General features: G+C 36.6%; 1 protein-coding gene across 1 annotated transcript in view; it reads right to left on the bottom strand.

The window, feature by feature from the left end:
• IL15 (interleukin 15) overlaps positions 1 to 18,690 on the bottom strand; it is a 61,053-nt gene that overhangs the window by 23,252 nt on the left and 19,111 nt on the right. Inside the window, exon 2 of the mRNA XM_081135515.1 lies at positions 15,963 to 16,084. Coding sequence (XP_080991641.1) covers positions 15,963 to 16,028 — 66 coding nt within the window. The 5' untranslated portion in view covers positions 16,029 to 16,084. The remainder of the gene's footprint in view (positions 1 to 15,962; positions 16,085 to 18,690) is intronic.

The raw sequence follows: 18,690 nt of genomic DNA, 5'->3' as shown, positions 1-18,690 counted from the left end.
CTCATTCATGGAACATTGGGGAGCTAATGCTATAATATTCTACAATTTTAACTCAAGATAGTGGGTATATTTGGGACAACACATTTTAAAAGTTTCACTTCAGGATTAATGAGCAGATGTTTCCCGAATACTCATGATGTGACTGGCATTTTGACAAGTATTTGGTGATCTAATAAAAAAAAATTTATAACTGGAAAGAATAACTGCAATGCTATAATTTATCTTCTTTTCCCATGAGGAAGCTGAAGCCAAAAGATACATATGCTTCAAACAGTTATTTTTTTCAGGAAGCCTTTCCTTAAATGACCAGTCAGATACCATTTTACCTTTTCCCACGCCCAGCTCAGCACATTGTTGTTCTTCTGTGGCTCTTGTTCTCTCGTTGGCTACTTGTTTTATACATATGGAGGACATGAGCTTTGTAATATCTTTTTTAAATGATCAATGACACCTTTCTTTTTTTTTAATCCTCACTTGAGAATATGTTTCTATAGATTTATAGAGAGAGAGAGACAGAAACATCGATATGAGAAAGAAACATGGGTCGGTTGTCTATCTTACATGCCCTGACCTAGCATCACACCCACAACCTTTTGGTGCACTGGATGAAGCTCCAACCAACTGGGCCATCCTGCCAGGGCTCAGTGACACCTTTAACATCTAAAAGCTATTCATTGTCTCCTCAGAAAAATTCATATAAGCACATATCCAAAAATTTACATTAAAATCATCTGAAGCTAAAACATTCATCCCTCTAGAGGTCTCAGGATCTCAGGTTAAGGATCTTTCTTCTAGATTGTTGGCTCTATAAAATCATTTTTTAATGCAAGTAAGTAACAAACATACATAAAATACATCTATCTGTGTATCTCCCATAGTGCCTAACATTGCAATAAACCTGAGAGAAGCTTAATGTCTTGTTTGAATTACCCCAAAATTAAGCTGCAGCCAACAGGAGACACAGAACCAGCCTCCTAACTCTCTGCCTGGTCATGTCTACGCTATCATGGTCTCTCCTTGAAAAAACAAAGAAACAACCCATAATCATTGCCATTATGAGCTCACTTTCAAAGAGGAGGGAAAATCAACATTAAAATACAATCTCAATATAATTACTTGGATATGACTATACATGCAATAAAAACTCATGTTTAGGAAAGGACAACCTGTACCATAGAAGGTACTCAATAAATATTTGTGGAGTGGTTGTGAATACATGAATAAATGAATAATAAATAGGAATGAATAAATGTTGCTGCAAATGGAGAAGACTTTGGATGGGGTGGCAACTGAGGTTAATACTGAAACTGAATAAAACTTGAATCTGAAGTAGGAGCATATTCCAACTAATACAGACCCAGCATAAATAATACCATCTGAGAATGAGAAAACCTAAGAGGCACCACTGACTGGAAAGTATTGAAAGAAAATGCACTTGAATAGGCATGTTGGAGTTGGATTGCATGTGACCTTCAGAGTCAAACGGAGGGATCTAATTTGATTTTCTGGGAATGGAATACAACTTCAGATTCTTAGTGATGTGACCTAACAGTTGTACTTGACAAGAACTAGTAATTAAATGAGTAACCAAAGAGAAAAGCATCACAAATCATTTTTTAACATCAGCTAGTATAAACACTCAGATCAGCTGTTATTAAACAAACTATTACCTCAATCTGTTCAATAGCCCTACTTTCATAACTTAATTTATGATTCTTTGTCATCAATGTTCATCTTTTTTACAGGAAAGACTTTTGATTCTTCAAGAGTGCTAATTTGTAGTTGATTCAATGATAAGCCCATGTGTTGACTTTTAGCTGGATAAGTACAGGGTTGGGTCCTAATTAGTTGAGATACTACATGAAATTTCCCAGTCTCGCCAGCACATATGCCCAATAGGCGATTCCATCTGTATTGTGGCACTCTTTGTTACTGTTGCTTCCTTAGCTGTATTTAAAATAAAATTTGCCTTATCAAGTATTCATATTGTTGCTGCACTTTGGCCCGCCTACTAAAGCTGGTCATTCTTCAATCTCTGTACAAATCCATTCACAGTAAGTTTGTGTGGTAGCCACCTTTAGAACTCTAACTATAGGTAAAAGTGAAAAGTGAGCAATGCTTTTTTTGCCCCCAGAAAATCTGTACCACCCCTTCTCCAGCCTAAAGTTTCCTTCTTCCCCTTTAGCATCACCTCCTCCCACCTTCAAACAAATATCATACCAATGACTGATGTAAAAGTAAACTTCGAATGTTGTCTTAATATACAGACAAGATACAAGTGAGCCAGAAGCTATTCAATAACAGACTCCCAGTTAGTGGAAAAACCCAGAGGAGCTACCAAGTCCAGATTGTTTCTGTGACACCGCAGAGTCTCTCTACTTTCCCGCAGTGTTCAGGGAACTTTCCAATGCTGGCTCTCTAGTGTATGTGTGTGTGTGTGTACACGTGTTCACACACATGAGCATGTTTGCTGATATAGAGAATGAGAGAGAAAAAAACCCTGCCATTATGCTTATATGTTCTTATGTTGTTGGGGTATTTTTTTAGTTTAAATATGTTTTTATTGATTTTAGAGAGAGAAGGGGAGAGGGAGAGAGAGATAGAAACATCAATGATGAGAGACAGTCATTGATCGGCTGCCTTCTGAACGCCCCTACAGGGGATGGAGCCTGCAACCCGGGCATGTGCCCTGACCAAGAATTGAACCGTGACCTCCTGGTTCACGGGCTGACGCTCAACCACTGAGCCACACCAGCCAGGCAGAGCTTATATGTTTTTAAATATGGCTATAAGATTACGTGTATAGGTTATAAACATGCAGAGGTAAAACAGCACTAACTTTCTGATTAAAACGTCTATCTAGTACATTATACTTTAAGTAGTTTGATTCTAAAGTTTGATGGGAAAAAAATCTATAACTAGATAAAATTAATTTTGTTTGTGGAATTTAATTATCAATGTTTTCCAAGGTTAGATTCAGCAAAGAAAATTCAGTTAGTCATCATTAAGTAAAGTTTTCTTAGTGTTCACATTTTCTTTTAACAAATATGAATCTTAGTTGAAGGACAGAGAGGTATACATAAGGAGAACAAAACTGGATATTAATGTATCAACCAGTTATATGGGAAGATAATAGTAAACTTGCCTTTTTAATTCTGAACAAATGTTCAGAAAATCCTACAGTTCAGCAAAAACTATTTCAGAAGGAGGAAAGGTAGACTGAAAGAATAGTCTTACACTGACAATCTGTAGGGGAGTGCACCTGTTAAAGCGCTGTATCGGATATTGACTGTTAACAAAAAATGTGAACAAGTGTCTAGAAAAATCACTTGTGAGCAGAAATTACTTCAATACGAGCTGTACATTTTTTAATTAAATTGAAAACCACAGTCTGTATGATGCCTAAAGAAAATAATGATTCTTGGCCTTAGGAAAAACAAAATGGGTCACTTAATGCCTGGGAGTTATGTACAACCAGAAGAGAGAGTGAGTTTTCTGCACTAATCACCCTGTATCCAGTCAGTTCTGTGGATCATAACCTGAAAAGAAAGAAAGCCCAATCATAGGGAAACAAGGCCATGCAGAATAATTGCCTGGGGGGGAGGGGGAGAAACACGTTTCTCTTTCAGTTTCCGGTAAAAAGATATAAAACATAAATTAAACGGGAATAAAAATACATTAAGAATCCTCTTATGTCACTCTGATTCCCTGGAACATCCATTATCGAGCTAAGAACTGAATATTTACATCAAATAAACATTAGCAGGAAAGAAGATGAAAAAAAATTATTTTCCTACTTAGAGCATTTCAACATGTGGGCTACCGTAGCCATTAAGGCACAAAGAAACAGCCTATCCAGACTGGACAGCCACTTATCTTTTTATTTATTTATTGTTAAAGGCAAATACTAGAAATGGCTGTATAGTTTAGACTCCACCTTGGATGCTGAGCAACCTGTTTCCAGGGAAAAAGAAAGATTACTTTCACTCAGGTTAAATAAACATACCAACTCATAAGAAAAAAACAAAAGGAAAGAAATCGTGTTTCAAAGTGTATCTCACAGGAGAGTTCAGAGTAGAAATCAAAAGGTGTTCCAGGGAGCCCTGGCCCGGGGCTCAGCCGGTGGAGCACAGTCCCACGCACCAAAGGGCAGCCCGTTTTATTCCCTGCAGGGCTCATCTGAAGGTTACAGCTCCATCCCTGGTCGGGGCGAACACAGGAGGCAACCAATTAATGTTTCTCTCACATCAATGTTTCCCTCTCTCCTCTCTCTCTCTCTCAAAATATCAATAGAAACATATTCAAGGGCAAGGATTTTAAAAAAAGGTGTTCTGAAGAAAGAAGAAAAATGATGTACAATAATGGAAGACAGGCACTCTCTCAAGTCCTGCTTAACTAACATAAGATAGAACATTAATCACTCCCAAAATTACAGTGAGCATATAGGTGTGTGTATCAGCTGAACTGATACCAAAGATGCTAACTTGGAAAGACATAAAGCCACAACATACAAGTGCAAAATGCAAGTGGAAAACAAAGATGTTTTAATATGGAAGAATTGGCATTAAAGTATACTCATCTCATTGAAAAGCATCTCCCCCAGATGTTCAATTAATACTCATTGAGGACTCCCTGGCAGGAATCACTTCTTAGGAACTATGTCTAGAGTAACAAAAGAGGTGAATGACTGAACATAAATGGCATATGGTATTGACAATGCAAATAGCCATGGAAGATACCCACAAAGCTTGGCTCTAATGTACAGCAGGGATGGGCTGAACAAGGCTAGTGGGCCCCTGAAGGAAGGCTGGTGGGGGAGACGCTTCGTAGGAAGAAAGTGGTAGGATGAAGAATGCAGCCAAAGATACAACAGGCAAACACAGCTCTGAGTTAAGACTAACGCTCCAGTTCTGAGGTTTTAATAGCACACAGGGAGGCAACTCATAAAGACAATTTCCGATCAAGTTTTATGGGACTTTCCTTTATCGCCAAGACATAAAGTCATCTCCATGAAAGAAGCTTTACAACAAAACTTTCCATCAAGTGTTTGAAAGAAACAGAACCATCTGACAGGTCTCTGATATTCAAACAACAAAATAATAAAAAACTAATACAATATTTGTTCAATGGAATGAAGCACATAAAACACAGGAGATAGCTCAGTTCCGGACGCGGTGTTGGTAGCATTAGACTTCCTGTTTCTAACACTGTTAGTCACATGCTTTCCAGCTATAATAAAATATTGCTATCCAGCTAAAAAATCAACACACTGGCTTCCAAAGCACATGGCCTCGAGAGTTTTCCTATGAGAATCCTACAGCTTTATGAAATCACGTACTAATAGAATGGCAGTGTTAAGAGAAAATAAAACTAAAAGAAAAACAGATAAACATCTGTTTCTCCATGCACGAAGGCATCATTGCAAACATATAGTAGTAGAGGTTCTTGCATAGGGAAAATTCTTTTGCTCTTTACATACTGAACAGCATCGTGAATAGTTTTGTTCTGTTCTGGTTGCTATTTTCCCCACTTTATTACCAGAAAAATCATTCCCTATGTGCATGTTGCCCGTAATATCCTCCCTTCTAGGGAGAGAAGTTATAACTCAGACCCCATTGCTAATTTAAGTGTTCATTTAATTTTCTTTAACACTTTAAAACATCTGATGGATGCTTTGATTTGTCACAACTGGGACATCAATCTCGAGGAGAACCCATCAGAATGACACCACCAGTGTCTCATACAACATATTTCACAAAGAAAGAAAAAACAACTCTGCTACGACAACACACATCCACTCTGGCCACATAGCCAGCCATCATGATGTTTGTGTTTTAATATTTTGGTAATTATTAATAGCAGAAATATTAATGTCTCATTAAAGTAAGAACAATCATGCATAAATTGTGACCAAATAACATTCAAAGAGTGTGAAAGATACTTCTGATGAAATAAGAGAAAAGGGAAAAAAATGGAAACCTTATTTGAGAAGAGCAGCGTGCGCAAAAAATTGGAACCCAAGAAAGAGTTTTATTTTGTAAAGACAGAAAAACAATCCTATAGCTTGATTAAGTATAGTAAGCCCCAGCACATGCCAATCAACTTTACTACAATATTCAAGAACAATGTAAAATTTTTTCATGTATGTTTAGGAGACCCAACAAACAAATTTCTAAGCAGTGAAGCTGAAATAAATTAACTATTTCCAGCAACTTGGAAATGCGCCGAAGTATGTAAAACGTGTTCAAAACGATAGGATTTTGGAACCGCTCATTTTATAGTTGGAGACAATGAGTTTCAGAGATATGTAGGAACTTGTCCCAAATGTCTTAGTCATTGACCAAGCCAGGATTGGCCTTTGTTTCACACACAAACTACATTGTTCCTGATACAACTGAGCTGGTTACAGTCTGTGATGATCTGTCTGACCTGGTAAATCATGGGGGGGAAAAAAGATTCCTATCATTGTCATAAGAAAGAAAAAAAGAAGATTCTATGCTGCCAACCACAACAACAAAAATCAATGATTCTTTCAAAAAAAAATTATACACTCAACAGCCTAAGAAATATATGTCATATATGTGCTTAAGTTATTTTAAATCAACAAAATGACAGTTGTTTTTTGGCATTGTGTGCACCAAATCAAATATTCTGCTTCATAAAACTCCATGTGGTCTCTAGTTACAGTAGCTTTATGGGATCAAGGATGGGATTTTTCTTGATTGACTTTATATCTTTAGCAGTTCCCTTAGCACATTGCTATAGGAATTAAAGTCAATTATCTCCGAAACATATTTAAATAAGGAGAAAAACTATGACTGACCTCAAATTTCCAAAAGAAACTGAAATAAGCACGATTCTTAGTTAACCAAATTTTTAAAATGTGTTCATAAAATAAGCAGAGGGGAGACAGGGTGCAAAGTACAAATCAAAGCTTGAAACAAAATAGGGAAAACTAAACTAAAAGAAGTACAATTCACAGAAATGTGTAGCACACAATAAAACCTAATTTATATGATTCTTGACCATCTGGATCTCGTATTTTACGGGAGCAGTGTGCATGTAAAGCTTGCGTTGGAATCCTTTGAGGCCATACTTTGTATAGCACTCTGTGGCACCCACACAGTCTGGCTGTACAGCAATATGGCTGGTTTCCATAATTAATGCCATGGATAAAATCGGGCCCTCTGCAGTTCAGCCAAACCTAGGCTTGACTTCCAACTCTGTCAATGACTGTTTTGAGTCATAGGGTGTGGCAAGCAGAATTATACACCTCACCCCCAAATCCTACCCTAAATGTATATATAATATCATCCCTGGTTGTGTTATGTTATATGGCACAGTGGGGAGATTATTGGGGCAGAGGGAGGAAGATGTGGTTGATCTAATCACATCAGCGCAGAGAACATATTTCTGGCTGGTAGTGGAAAGTTAGGGAAAGGTGACAAACTGTAGAACGTGAGTGGAGATATATTGTGAGATGGTAATAAACATGTTATCTCTTATGAATGTCACAAAAGGCAGATGTGATTGAAAAGCTGCCATATAATAATGGAGAGTTCTGAGGACAGTGGGACTGTGAAGTTAGTATCATTTCAGGGGGCCCAAGGAAGCTGTAGAAAAGCTATAGGAGGTAGAAAGATATCATTAAAGCACGAAGTGTGCTGATACGGTAAGGCAAAATTGAGGTATCTGATTTGGGTGACCATAATTCCCATAGCAATGTGCTAAGGGAACTGCCAAAAACACAAAGTCAATCAAATAACATCTTCTCCTTGATCATATAAAGCAACCATTTAACAAGAAACCATTTGACTACTTGATCTGAATGTCTGATCTGCTGCACACAGTGAAAACACAGATCATTGTATGTTTCCTCTTAATGTCAAACAACTATGGGTCCTGATCCAGAAAAACGGGGCTTCTATTATATTTTTAGTTAGATAAAGAACACACAAAAGAAAAAACAAAATTTTATTCCAGTCTACTTCAAATTCATTCATTCAACAAATATCAATCATCCTAAGTGCTGTGTTATGAAGTGGAGCTACCAAGTGATCAAGGTCAAGGTCATGCCTGCACTCATTGAGCTCACAGTCCAATGTGGAAGGCAGATAAACTCACAGCAATTATATAATAGTAGACATATTAGAGGAGGGTGCTGTGAAAACATGCATAGAAGTGACACTCCCAGGAGGAAATAAGAAGGAAGCTGCTACTTACAGGGCAAGCAAACATTCCTGAAGGGAGAAGGGAGTGGGATAAGTTACAAATTGAGAGAGGGCACAGCTAAAAGCCAGAAGATTAGCAACTGCACTGTATTTTCAAGAAAATCAAAGACATTCCTTATAGCTAGAGACTGCAATCAACATATATAATTGTCTACAAACTGACATTTTTTTAACTTTGTTATCACTACTTTATGAAATTTTTTAAAAATCGGGCAACACCAGACCATAAGTGGTTAGGAGTGCTCCCTGTTATAATATATTAAATCTACTTTTCAATCTAGATACCATGAATGTTTGTCAATGGAAAATCCTTGCTACTCACAAATGTTTGAAATCCCTTATTTTGAGCAAAATGTTTAAGTTTGTGTTTCTGCTTTGTCATACACACCCTCAAGATTTTGTGGGACAGTATATAAATTGTAAAGTCACTGAGATGACAACTCAACAAAGATAGAGTAATGCCACAAAATTTTGTTGTGAGGTCATTTGAAAAGAAAGGAGACTAACCAGTTAGAAATGGCATTGAAACTACTAGATTGAAACAAAAAGAAAATGGAGTCACTCCCCACCCCAACACTATGCTCTCTGAGCCTCAGTTATGCACTGAGATAAAAGGAAAACAAGATGAAAATATACTTATCTGTGTCACGAAGGAATAAAAGTGACAGCTATTAAGAGACAATGTACTTATTGCTAAACCACTGAAAACAGTGCAATGATCAATAATGAGACTTTAAAACTCTCAAACTAGTACATTTTCTCATATATACAGACAGATCCTTGAGGCAACACAGTGGTTAGAAGTTGTTGCAATATTTCTTTAATTATAAACAACTACAGATTTAAAATTACTATAAATTACATAGAAGGCCTTAAACTGTACCTTATTTCACATTACTAGTCACTAGTAATGATTACTGAAATGCAAAGACTACAACCGCCATTGCATATAGAAAAATATCTACACTTATCACTTTGGCATCTTCTGATGTTTTGTCTTCAAACATATAGAAGAAACATATTTTTTACTATTAATAATAATAGTAAAAAAAAACTGCTAACAAATATCAAATACTACTTATCAGTTACTGTTCTGAGCTACTTCCAGATTAACTAATTTTGTTTCATTACAACAACCATACAACAAAGGCGCTGTCATTATCAACATTTAAAAATGAGAAATCTGAGGAACAGAGAAATTACATAACTTGCCCAGAGTTACACAGCGAGTCAGTGGCAGGCGCGGAGCAGGGACCAGGCAGCCCATCTCACATCCATGTTTCTACCACTCGACTGCACTCCCCAGAATTAAACCAAAGTCACCTCCTGCTTGGAAAATCCCTACTGCCCAACTTTCCTGAGGCTCTTCCCTCTAAAATGAAACTTGGTCTACAGGGTTTCTTCCAGAGTAGAGTGAAACCACCACCTGTCTGTGAAAGCTAGAAGACAGGTTGCCCTCAGGATCAAAAAGATGTGATAAGCAGATGTTGCAGCCAGGAGAGTGGGAAGGCTGAGAGAAACAGGTAGAAGTGTGTGCAATAAGTCCTCAGAGCGAGGTGATGCCCTTGGGAGTAGGTTGAGATCACAGTTGGTGGCAGGCTTAGCTTTGCCGCCTACCTCCGCACCCACCTTGAAATTACTAATAAATACTAATGTGAAGGGGAGTCGCACTCGAGAGGCAGCCAAGTGTGGCTGAAAAACAAAGGCAGAGATAATCTTTTATCTCTGCCCGGAAAGGTAGACTGAAGTTCAGAAGATCTGCAGCATCTGTCTTTCAAAAGGCCCTCCATTCTCAAGAAAATATGGCTTAACAGGATGTACATATATTTTCCACCGTATGTGGCATTAAATGTTATCTCTATCACAAACCAATTATTTAACAGTTTAAAATAAAATATAAAGCGATTTAACCACAATTACAAAATATGTATAAATGAAAAGTAGTCATATATCCTGTATACTTTTTAATGCACAAACTACATTTCTGTAAAATAAACTTTACTAACAGTCACAGTAGACAAAGCTTAATGTCCCACAAAAAAATCTTAACCATGTCAGGTTAGAGTTCCACAGAATATTTAGAAAAACTATTGTATCAGAAAATTAAAATTGAGGATTAAACAAATAACCTTACTAATGGTAGATGGTGACAGTGGGGTTCATGCTTTTATGTGTAGATGACTAACCCTCATAGTCTTTTCACAACTTTCTAAATACTATGTAGAGACAAGTTATAAACACGACACTCGGGGGCATTGTGTTGAGTGGGTGAGCTGGGCGGGGGGGCGCTAAGGGGCTTGTGGCTACAGAGGGCAGATTGGTGGTTGCCAGAGGCAGGGGTCAGGCCGAAGAGGTGGGTGAGGGGATCAAAGGGTAAAAAGAACAAATAAAATTAAAAACAACAATTAAAAAACCCCAAACAATCAAAAAAGGTATTACAAAACCCATGCATGAAAATTCCTTAATTTTTTTTAAAAAATATATCTTTATTGATTTCAGAGAGAGGAAGGGAGAGGGAGAGAGAGAGACAGAGACATCAATGATGAGAGAGTCAGTGATCAGCTGCCTAGCCCACAACCCAGGCATGTGCCCTGACTGGGAATCGAACCCCGATCTCCTGGATCCTAGGTCGATGCTCAACCACTGAGCCACGCCTGGCCGGGCAAGTCCTTAATTTTATGTGATATACCTTTCTAACAAGTTTGGTTAGCTGGTTTCTTAAGCAACAACAAATTACTAGTTAATGGGTAGCTCCATTACATGCTGGGGCCTGGCATTGCATACCTGCCAGGGCCGCAAGCAGTTAACTGAGCATGATTATTCCATATCACAATTTTCATCCCTCCTCAAACACAGTGGAATTGCATTTCAAACTTTATACATGAGGTCAGTGGTGAATTAGGAACCACTCTATAGAAAAGAAACTTTAAGCCAGCTTTTCTGGACAGCAGCTATTAATTAAAGCAAAGGCTATCGATCTCTCTTGAGCCATGTCAACGACACAGAGTACCCAGTAGCCCCTGGGCCTATTAACATCAATGATATGTCACTTTAAGCATTTTATTCAGTCTCACACTGACTATTCTCAACCTGTCACATTGTTCCTTGAATTCTAGTCCAAACCACCATCCCATTTCACTTGGACTACTTCTTAACTGTCTTCTTCACTATCCAAGAGCACCCTCCCCCCAATTTGTTCTTCTTGGACTAAAGATCCTAGTAAAACATAGATAGTATCATATCTCTCCCCTGCTTAAAAATCCTCTTGAAGTTTCTTGTTGACCTTAGGATTCATTGCAAGATAATACTTGGAATAACCTTTAAGGCAATACAAGATCTAGTGACTGCCTACTTCTCCAAGCTCATTACACTCCACACTCCACCTTTCTCTCTGATACCTCTCTTCCCTGGCCTTTCAACACAAAGCAAAAATGTGTGTGTGTGTTTGTGTGTATGTGTGTATACACACCATTACATGGCAAAAAATAAACACATTCCACATCATCTCCCATTATAACTAAAAAACCTGAAGAGTTTCAAAAATTAGTATTTGATTAAATTCCACCCTTCCTCCCTATAACTGAATAAATAGAGCTTTGAAAAGCAGAAAAGGAATTTGTTTCTTAATCTTGCTCACCGGACAAAGCAAACCCATTTTTTAAAGGTGAGTGGTATACTGAGAATGAAAAAAATAGAGTGTGAATTGAACCCTAGGTGCTCAAAGACAGGGTAGACAGATGTATGCTCTTAATAGGCTAGGCCACTGTTTTCTGATTCTTGTCAGACTTGCTTGGCTCAGATTCTTTCATCTTAAGTTGTTCCATAGAAAAACTGCACCATCATTTGACTAGGTGATGATAATAGTTATTGCTTATTAAGTGCCTACTATAATTCAAAGGCCATGCATAACAGGTTAAAGGTTTAGCTCATTGTTTGTAGAACCTCTATGAGGCAGGAAGGATGGCTACGTCCATCTGACAAATGATGAAACTGGTAGCCATGCTGCTAAGTGGCAGAGTAGGGCTTCAAATTCCGGTCAGCCCAATCTCTCAAACACTGTACCAGCTGTGCCTTAAAAATCCACTTGACAAAAGTCAGCATCCGTTCTTTTTTAAAAAAATAATAAACTCTTAATCAAAGAAATAGAATAATAATTTCTTAAGATCATCAAATCTCCCTTAAGCTAATACCAACTTCAAGCCTACCAGCAAACCACTATAGGTATTCCCATGTATTCAGGAATCAAAATAAGATACCCCAATAATATTCTTTGGCACTTTCCTGGATTTCTGATTAATACAAATAATGGCAGAAAAATAGATACTACAGTTATAATTATTCAAAAGAATAAAACCACTACTGGTATATTCTACAATTATTTAATTAACAAAGCTAAGCAAATTACATGAGGCATCATAAGAACTAAAATAGCAAGTTCTATGAGATGCTTTGGAACAAAATAAATGATAAATAACAATTAAGTAACCAAAATTTTTTATATTCATCAATCTGTATCTTAACAATATGTAGAAAATATTATCTAGTCCATATGAACAACAAAATTATATGATACTTAGGAATTAATAATATAAGGAATGTACTGAATCTATATAAAAAGTCAACAAAATCAGACAGTTAAATAATTTTAGAAGTATATTTTATTCCTGTTTGGAAACACTCACTATATACTACATAGATGTTATTTTTCCAAATTATCATAAGAAATGAAATTAGAAGTAAAACTGACATAAGAATTAACATAGTGAAATTGATACTACAATCTTAAAGTTGATAGGGGAAAACCCACTGGCGAAAATAATTTTGAGCTAGAGAAGTAATAAAGAGGAACTAGACCTAGTAGTTGTTAAAATTTACCACAAATAAAAATAAGTTTGTCACTGAAGTATGGATAGATGACTCAATGAGGCACTGAATCATAAAGCAGCAGGTAAGGGAATGTTATTATTTTATTATTTAACAAAGATTCTGAGAAGACATTGATTAGCTATTTAGGAGAAAAATAATATTCTCATCTCACAGCATATAAAAAACTCCAGCTTTTTGTTTTAAAAAAAAAAGACATTAAAATTTTTTTTTCTTATCCTAGATAAGCTTTAAAGCAATTTTTAAATACTTCAAAAATAAGATTGATAGATTTGACAAAATAAAAATCACTAAGTTCTGTAAGATAATGTACAGTAAACAAAATGATAAGATGAACAGACCGAAAAAACAAAAGTGAAATAAATAAGTTCCAATATACTGGTTCCTTATATTGTAAGCAATTATAAAATTTGGTTTAAAAAAAGAAAAATATCTCTAAATATAAGGAACTGAAGAGTTAATTTCAAAAAATGAAAACATAAATAACAAATGAACACTTTAAGAAATTCAATAGCTAAAATAATCACGAATACAAAATAAAATGAGATGCAATTCTTCACTTTACAAATTTGCAAAAAAAACATTTATAACGTTTTTTCTGTAAAGGTAATATATTCACATTGTTGAAAAACAAAACCATATGAGAGGCACTTATTTCGAAATTGTGCCCTGATTCCTGTCCCTGTGCGCCGTTTCCCTCTACCCTCTTGTCCTTACTTAGACAACCATCTTTATTAGTTCATTAGTTATACTCCTTCAAAGTATCCTTACAAAAAGCAAGCAGATTTAGAAATATATGCTTATATTCCCATAGTCCTTAAATAAAATCAAATAACTAGCAGTTTGCAGGAGGATGAATATTTTTATCAGTTGAAATACTATTTGTATTTCTTTAAATGCAAACTGTCCCTTTAGGATCTTTGCCCATGGTCCTAGTGCTGCGCCCTTCCCCACACCCCCACAATCTCTAACACATTAGAGAGAAAACTCTTGGTGATTGGAGAGGCAAATATTTTCCTCCCAGTTGATCACTCTCCTTTAGAATTTCCCCAGGGTAGCTGGGTTTTTTGTTTTGTTTTGATTTGTTTTTGCTAACCAATGGATTTTTTTCTAATGTGTCAGATTTATCTATTCTCTTGTTGATGCTGAAGTTGAATAATAAAAAATTTTCAGATTCTTTTGGGTTTTCTAAGTATTAAGTCATCTACAAATAACAGTTTTACTTTCACCTTTCTAAATGTTATCCTCAAATTCCTCTTCCTGTCTCGCTTTGTTGACTAATAACTGGCAGAGCGTCCCTAGTTGGGCTGAGAACTGTGCACTCTTATTTCCTTTGTATTTATAGCAGAGACAACTGAAGTTTCTCCAGCATTTTGAAGTGATTTATAATGCTGTCTCTGGGCTCAGATGTGTGTGTATGTGCGTGTTAGTGCATAAATAGTCTGTCAGTTTGTCATGGTTATAAAATGTTTAACTCTTACTTGATTGAGCTGTCCTTTTTTTAAAAAAAAAAACACATCCAGAATGGCTGTTGAATTTTTGTCAAATGACTATTCAACTTCTATAGAGATTAACATGTGCCTTTTCTCCCTCAGATCAATTAATATAATGAATGACTCTAATAGAGTTCCTGGAACGAGCCCTACTTTATCGTGACATATTACTCCTTTAATGATTGCTGGATCCCTCAATGGTAGCAACACCTAAGGAGTGTTCAGTCGTAAGTTCCTTGACTTTGGGGAATTCCCAACTAAAATTCTAGGAAACAGAGCCGTTTCAAGGAAGAATATGGGGTTAGAGAATAGGTTTTACTTTGTAGGTTATTGAAAGAAAAAAGCTTGTTCTTCATACTTTTCCTTTCAATTTATGTTTATTTTACTGTTTTCCGATTCCAGAAATGATTGCCAAGACCAGAATTACCTTTTTCCTCTTAAGATTCTTATAAACAGCTTCAGTTTTTATAAACCCCTTTATGTCACTATTTATCCTGATCTACACACATGCTCCAGGATTTTTTCTGAAGGAGCTAAAGTAACTGAAAGTTTAAAAAAATGAAATGGGTGTGTTCACTTTATCAAGAGAAAGCCAGTTCCTTGGATTTCTATGTCTGTAGCTTTATTTTGTTCAGTTCTTTTTTTAAAAAAAAACAAAATTATTTTTATTGTTGAAAGTATTTTGTTTAGTTGAGGTTGAACTTCATTTTACATCATTCCTAAATATTTTTCAAAAGTTTCAATAAGCCATTCGAAAAACCTAATCTACATTCTTTTCTAACTTCTTGACATTGGTAAAATCATTCAGAAATTAAGTAGTTGAATTCCATTTATTACTTAATTTTAAGCACTCCAGTTGCTTTCAAATTAACCTAAATAACAGCGAAAGTGAGATGTAGAATGTCTTCATCTTACACGTCAAGGGCCAACAAACTATGACCCACAGGCCAAACCTCACTTGCCACCTGTTTTGTAAATAACGTTTTGTTGGGAGAAAGCCACACCCATTCTGTCTATGGCTGCCTTGCAGCAATAAAGCTGAGTTGAGTAGTTATGACCAAGATCATTTGGCTTACAAAGCCTAACATATTTACCACCTGGCTCTTTTCAGAAAAAAAAAAAAAAGAAAAAAAAATTGCCTACTTCTGATATATGCAATGTTCTCTGCCTTCAGAAAATGCTTTTAAGTATTCTGTGACTAAATGGCATTTTCTTTTTCAACCAAGATGCTCATTTAAAATTTTCTGAATATACATATAACTTCACCTGGTTTGCCAAATTTTCATTATTATTAATTACATAGTTACATAAACAGATCTAAACTGCCTGATGTAATCCTTAAAACCTTACTTACATGACTTCCTGTCGGCTGGCTATATGCTAACATTGACTTCTCTGCGTCCTGTGACATCACCAGCATGGCACATGGTGGGACACTGCTTCAAACAGCCAGATGGACGTATGGAGAAATGGATTCTGTAGGAGTCAAAGGAAGGGATAAAAAGATTTAAAATTATGTATTGCATGATTGTCCCCTCCTTGGATTTAGTTACCTCCACACCGATCATTCTAGAAAAGACAGGAAGACTCATATGGGGAAAGCTTCAGAAGTCAATAGGATTTTTTTTGGATTAATCGTTCCTAAAACCTTCAGACTTTCCCATAACTTAACTCAAATCCATGTTGACTACAGCAATTCATTTTGGAAGACAAATAATCATACATCAATAAATTATAACATTTCCTACAGTTCTCTAGTAAAATGTTTTTCATCTCATAAAAAAAAAAAACCACAAAACAGCAAATGTGAGTGAGATGTATTTGTAGACTCAATGTCAAGTTGCTGACTACTTCTAAGGAAGATGCTGAAAATAAGTTGCAAACATCTAAGAGTGAATGACAAAAGTCTTCATTCAGACACTTAGTAGTGAAATAAAACCTTATAACATCATGTTTTCAAAGAATATGTGATTTTGAAGAGATTTAAATATGCCAACAGATTACACCATCAGGAAACCATAAAGTAGTATATTTCCTATTTAAAAGGTAGTCTAACTTATTTATGCCATTTTAAAGAGTTAAGTATTATTAATTCCTATTTTATAAAATATATTAAGAAATACCTTAGCAAAGTTCAGTATAGTTCATGATGTAAAGAATATCTAAATAATAAAATTGTATATATAATCTTATTTCTGACTATTACTGATTTAGTAAAAGTTTAATATAATTTTAAATCCAAAAGTTTAGACTTTCAATATATATGCTTGCACACTGGTACCTTCCTGAACTATTTATTTAAAAATATTTTCTCAAAACTGTATATAAGGACCTATGTTAGTTGCTCTAATAATTGGTTTTAATCCTTAAGGAACTCACCAACCAGTGTGTGGGGGAGGGGGGGGACTAATGTTGTTAGTGTTTCAACAGAAGAGTGAAGAAAGCCCCATGTAAAAATAGAGTGAGGCAACTCCAAAGAGATGGGGAAGATAAGGAACTTGGAATGATTTCAATGAGCACACCCTGAAGAATGAGCAGTGTTATTTTACCAGGAGTGGGGAGCTTCCGGCCCAGGGGCCCTACACGGCTGCAAAATCATTTGATCTGGCCCTGCCAAGGAACCGCAGGCAGGACTCAAAATTCAATAAATCTAGGAGCTTTTTTCATAGCTAATTTTTAAGTTGATAATTTTGTATGGCCCTCAAATGATGTTATAAATACCAAATGGTCCTTGGCAGAAAAAAGTTTCCCCACCCCTGCTAGGCAAAGGAAATGTTGCTTGCAGAGGTTCAGAATTCAAGAGGGTAGGTGTGGAATGGTATTTTAATAGTATTTTGCATGTGGCTCTACATTTGCCCTAGAACTGGTGATGAGGACCCAATGTTGGACATAAAGAAGCATTAGATTGGCCCACATTCTAAAAAGAGTTTCATAGCTATGTCCAGACACTTGCTCCAAGGATAACTCAGAGGTAGGCAAACACTTAGGATGTCTATGACTTAAAAACCACTAACTCCACTTCAAGACCTCATCCCCAGTCCATATACAGGAGACTAAAATACCAGGTAGGGATAGGCAAAGGTTGAAATCACCAGCCAAGGGCAAGATGGGAAGTGCTATGGGGCTATACACAAGAGAGACTGTGCTATGGACTGAATTATGTCTCCCCCAAATTCTTACATTGAAGCCCTACTCACCCCCCATGTTACGGTATTTGGAGATGGGCCTTTTGGGAGGTAATCAGGGTTAAGTGAATTCATAAAGGTGGGGCACTCATAATAAAATTAGTGCCTTTATAAGGAGAGACACCAGAGAACTTGCTTCTCTCTCTCCCCAACGTGTGAGAACACTGTGAGAAGGGAGCCATCTGCAATCCAGGAACTGAATCACCAGAGAACTGAATCATCCAGCACCTTGATCTTGGACTTCCCAGTCTCCAGAAGTACAATTACAGTATCTTTTTATGGCAGCCTGAAATGATTAATACACACTGGCATTTTATCCCTTGGCTGGACATCATATTGCCCATGCTATTATTGATATGCTCCTAAACTTACCTGGCAAAAGAAAAAAATAATGGAGAAAAGTATCGGATTTTGTTTCCAGTGCTTGATCCAGCAAAGCTGTGATTATGCCTGGCCTCCTTGTAATGGGACTCAGATAATTACACCTGTTGAGCTGTACCACCACAAGAGGTTAAGCTTAACCACCCACAGAGGGCCAGTTGGAGGCCACTATATGTGTGTGGAAGAACTCACAGGCATGTTCCATAGGAGAGCCCTACTTTGGAAACCTCCCATACTGAAGGTTAGTTACTGTTAGCCAGGAAAAGAAGCAACAACCAACGGAAGATAGCCTAGTTAAGTCAGGAGACATCCGGCCCTTTGGCCCTATGCCACCCTCTCAATCTCCAACTTCTAACAATTAAAACTAGAAAAAGGAGGCATGAAAATGTGGACCACACTCTCTTCCCCCTACTAGTCCCATAGCTATAATTAGAACTAGAGGAACATATGGAGATGAGATTGGGATTTTAAATAGTTTAGACAAATAACTGGAGGTGACTAGAATACTATAGGACC

Source organism: Miniopterus schreibersii (genome assembly GCF_964146895.1).
Source record: "Miniopterus schreibersii genome assembly, chromosome: 4".
Lineage (NCBI taxonomy): Eukaryota > Metazoa > Chordata > Mammalia > Chiroptera > Miniopteridae > Miniopterus > Miniopterus schreibersii.
Note: the sequence above shows the minus strand (reverse complement) of the source record. Positions and strands in the feature narration are given on the sequence as shown.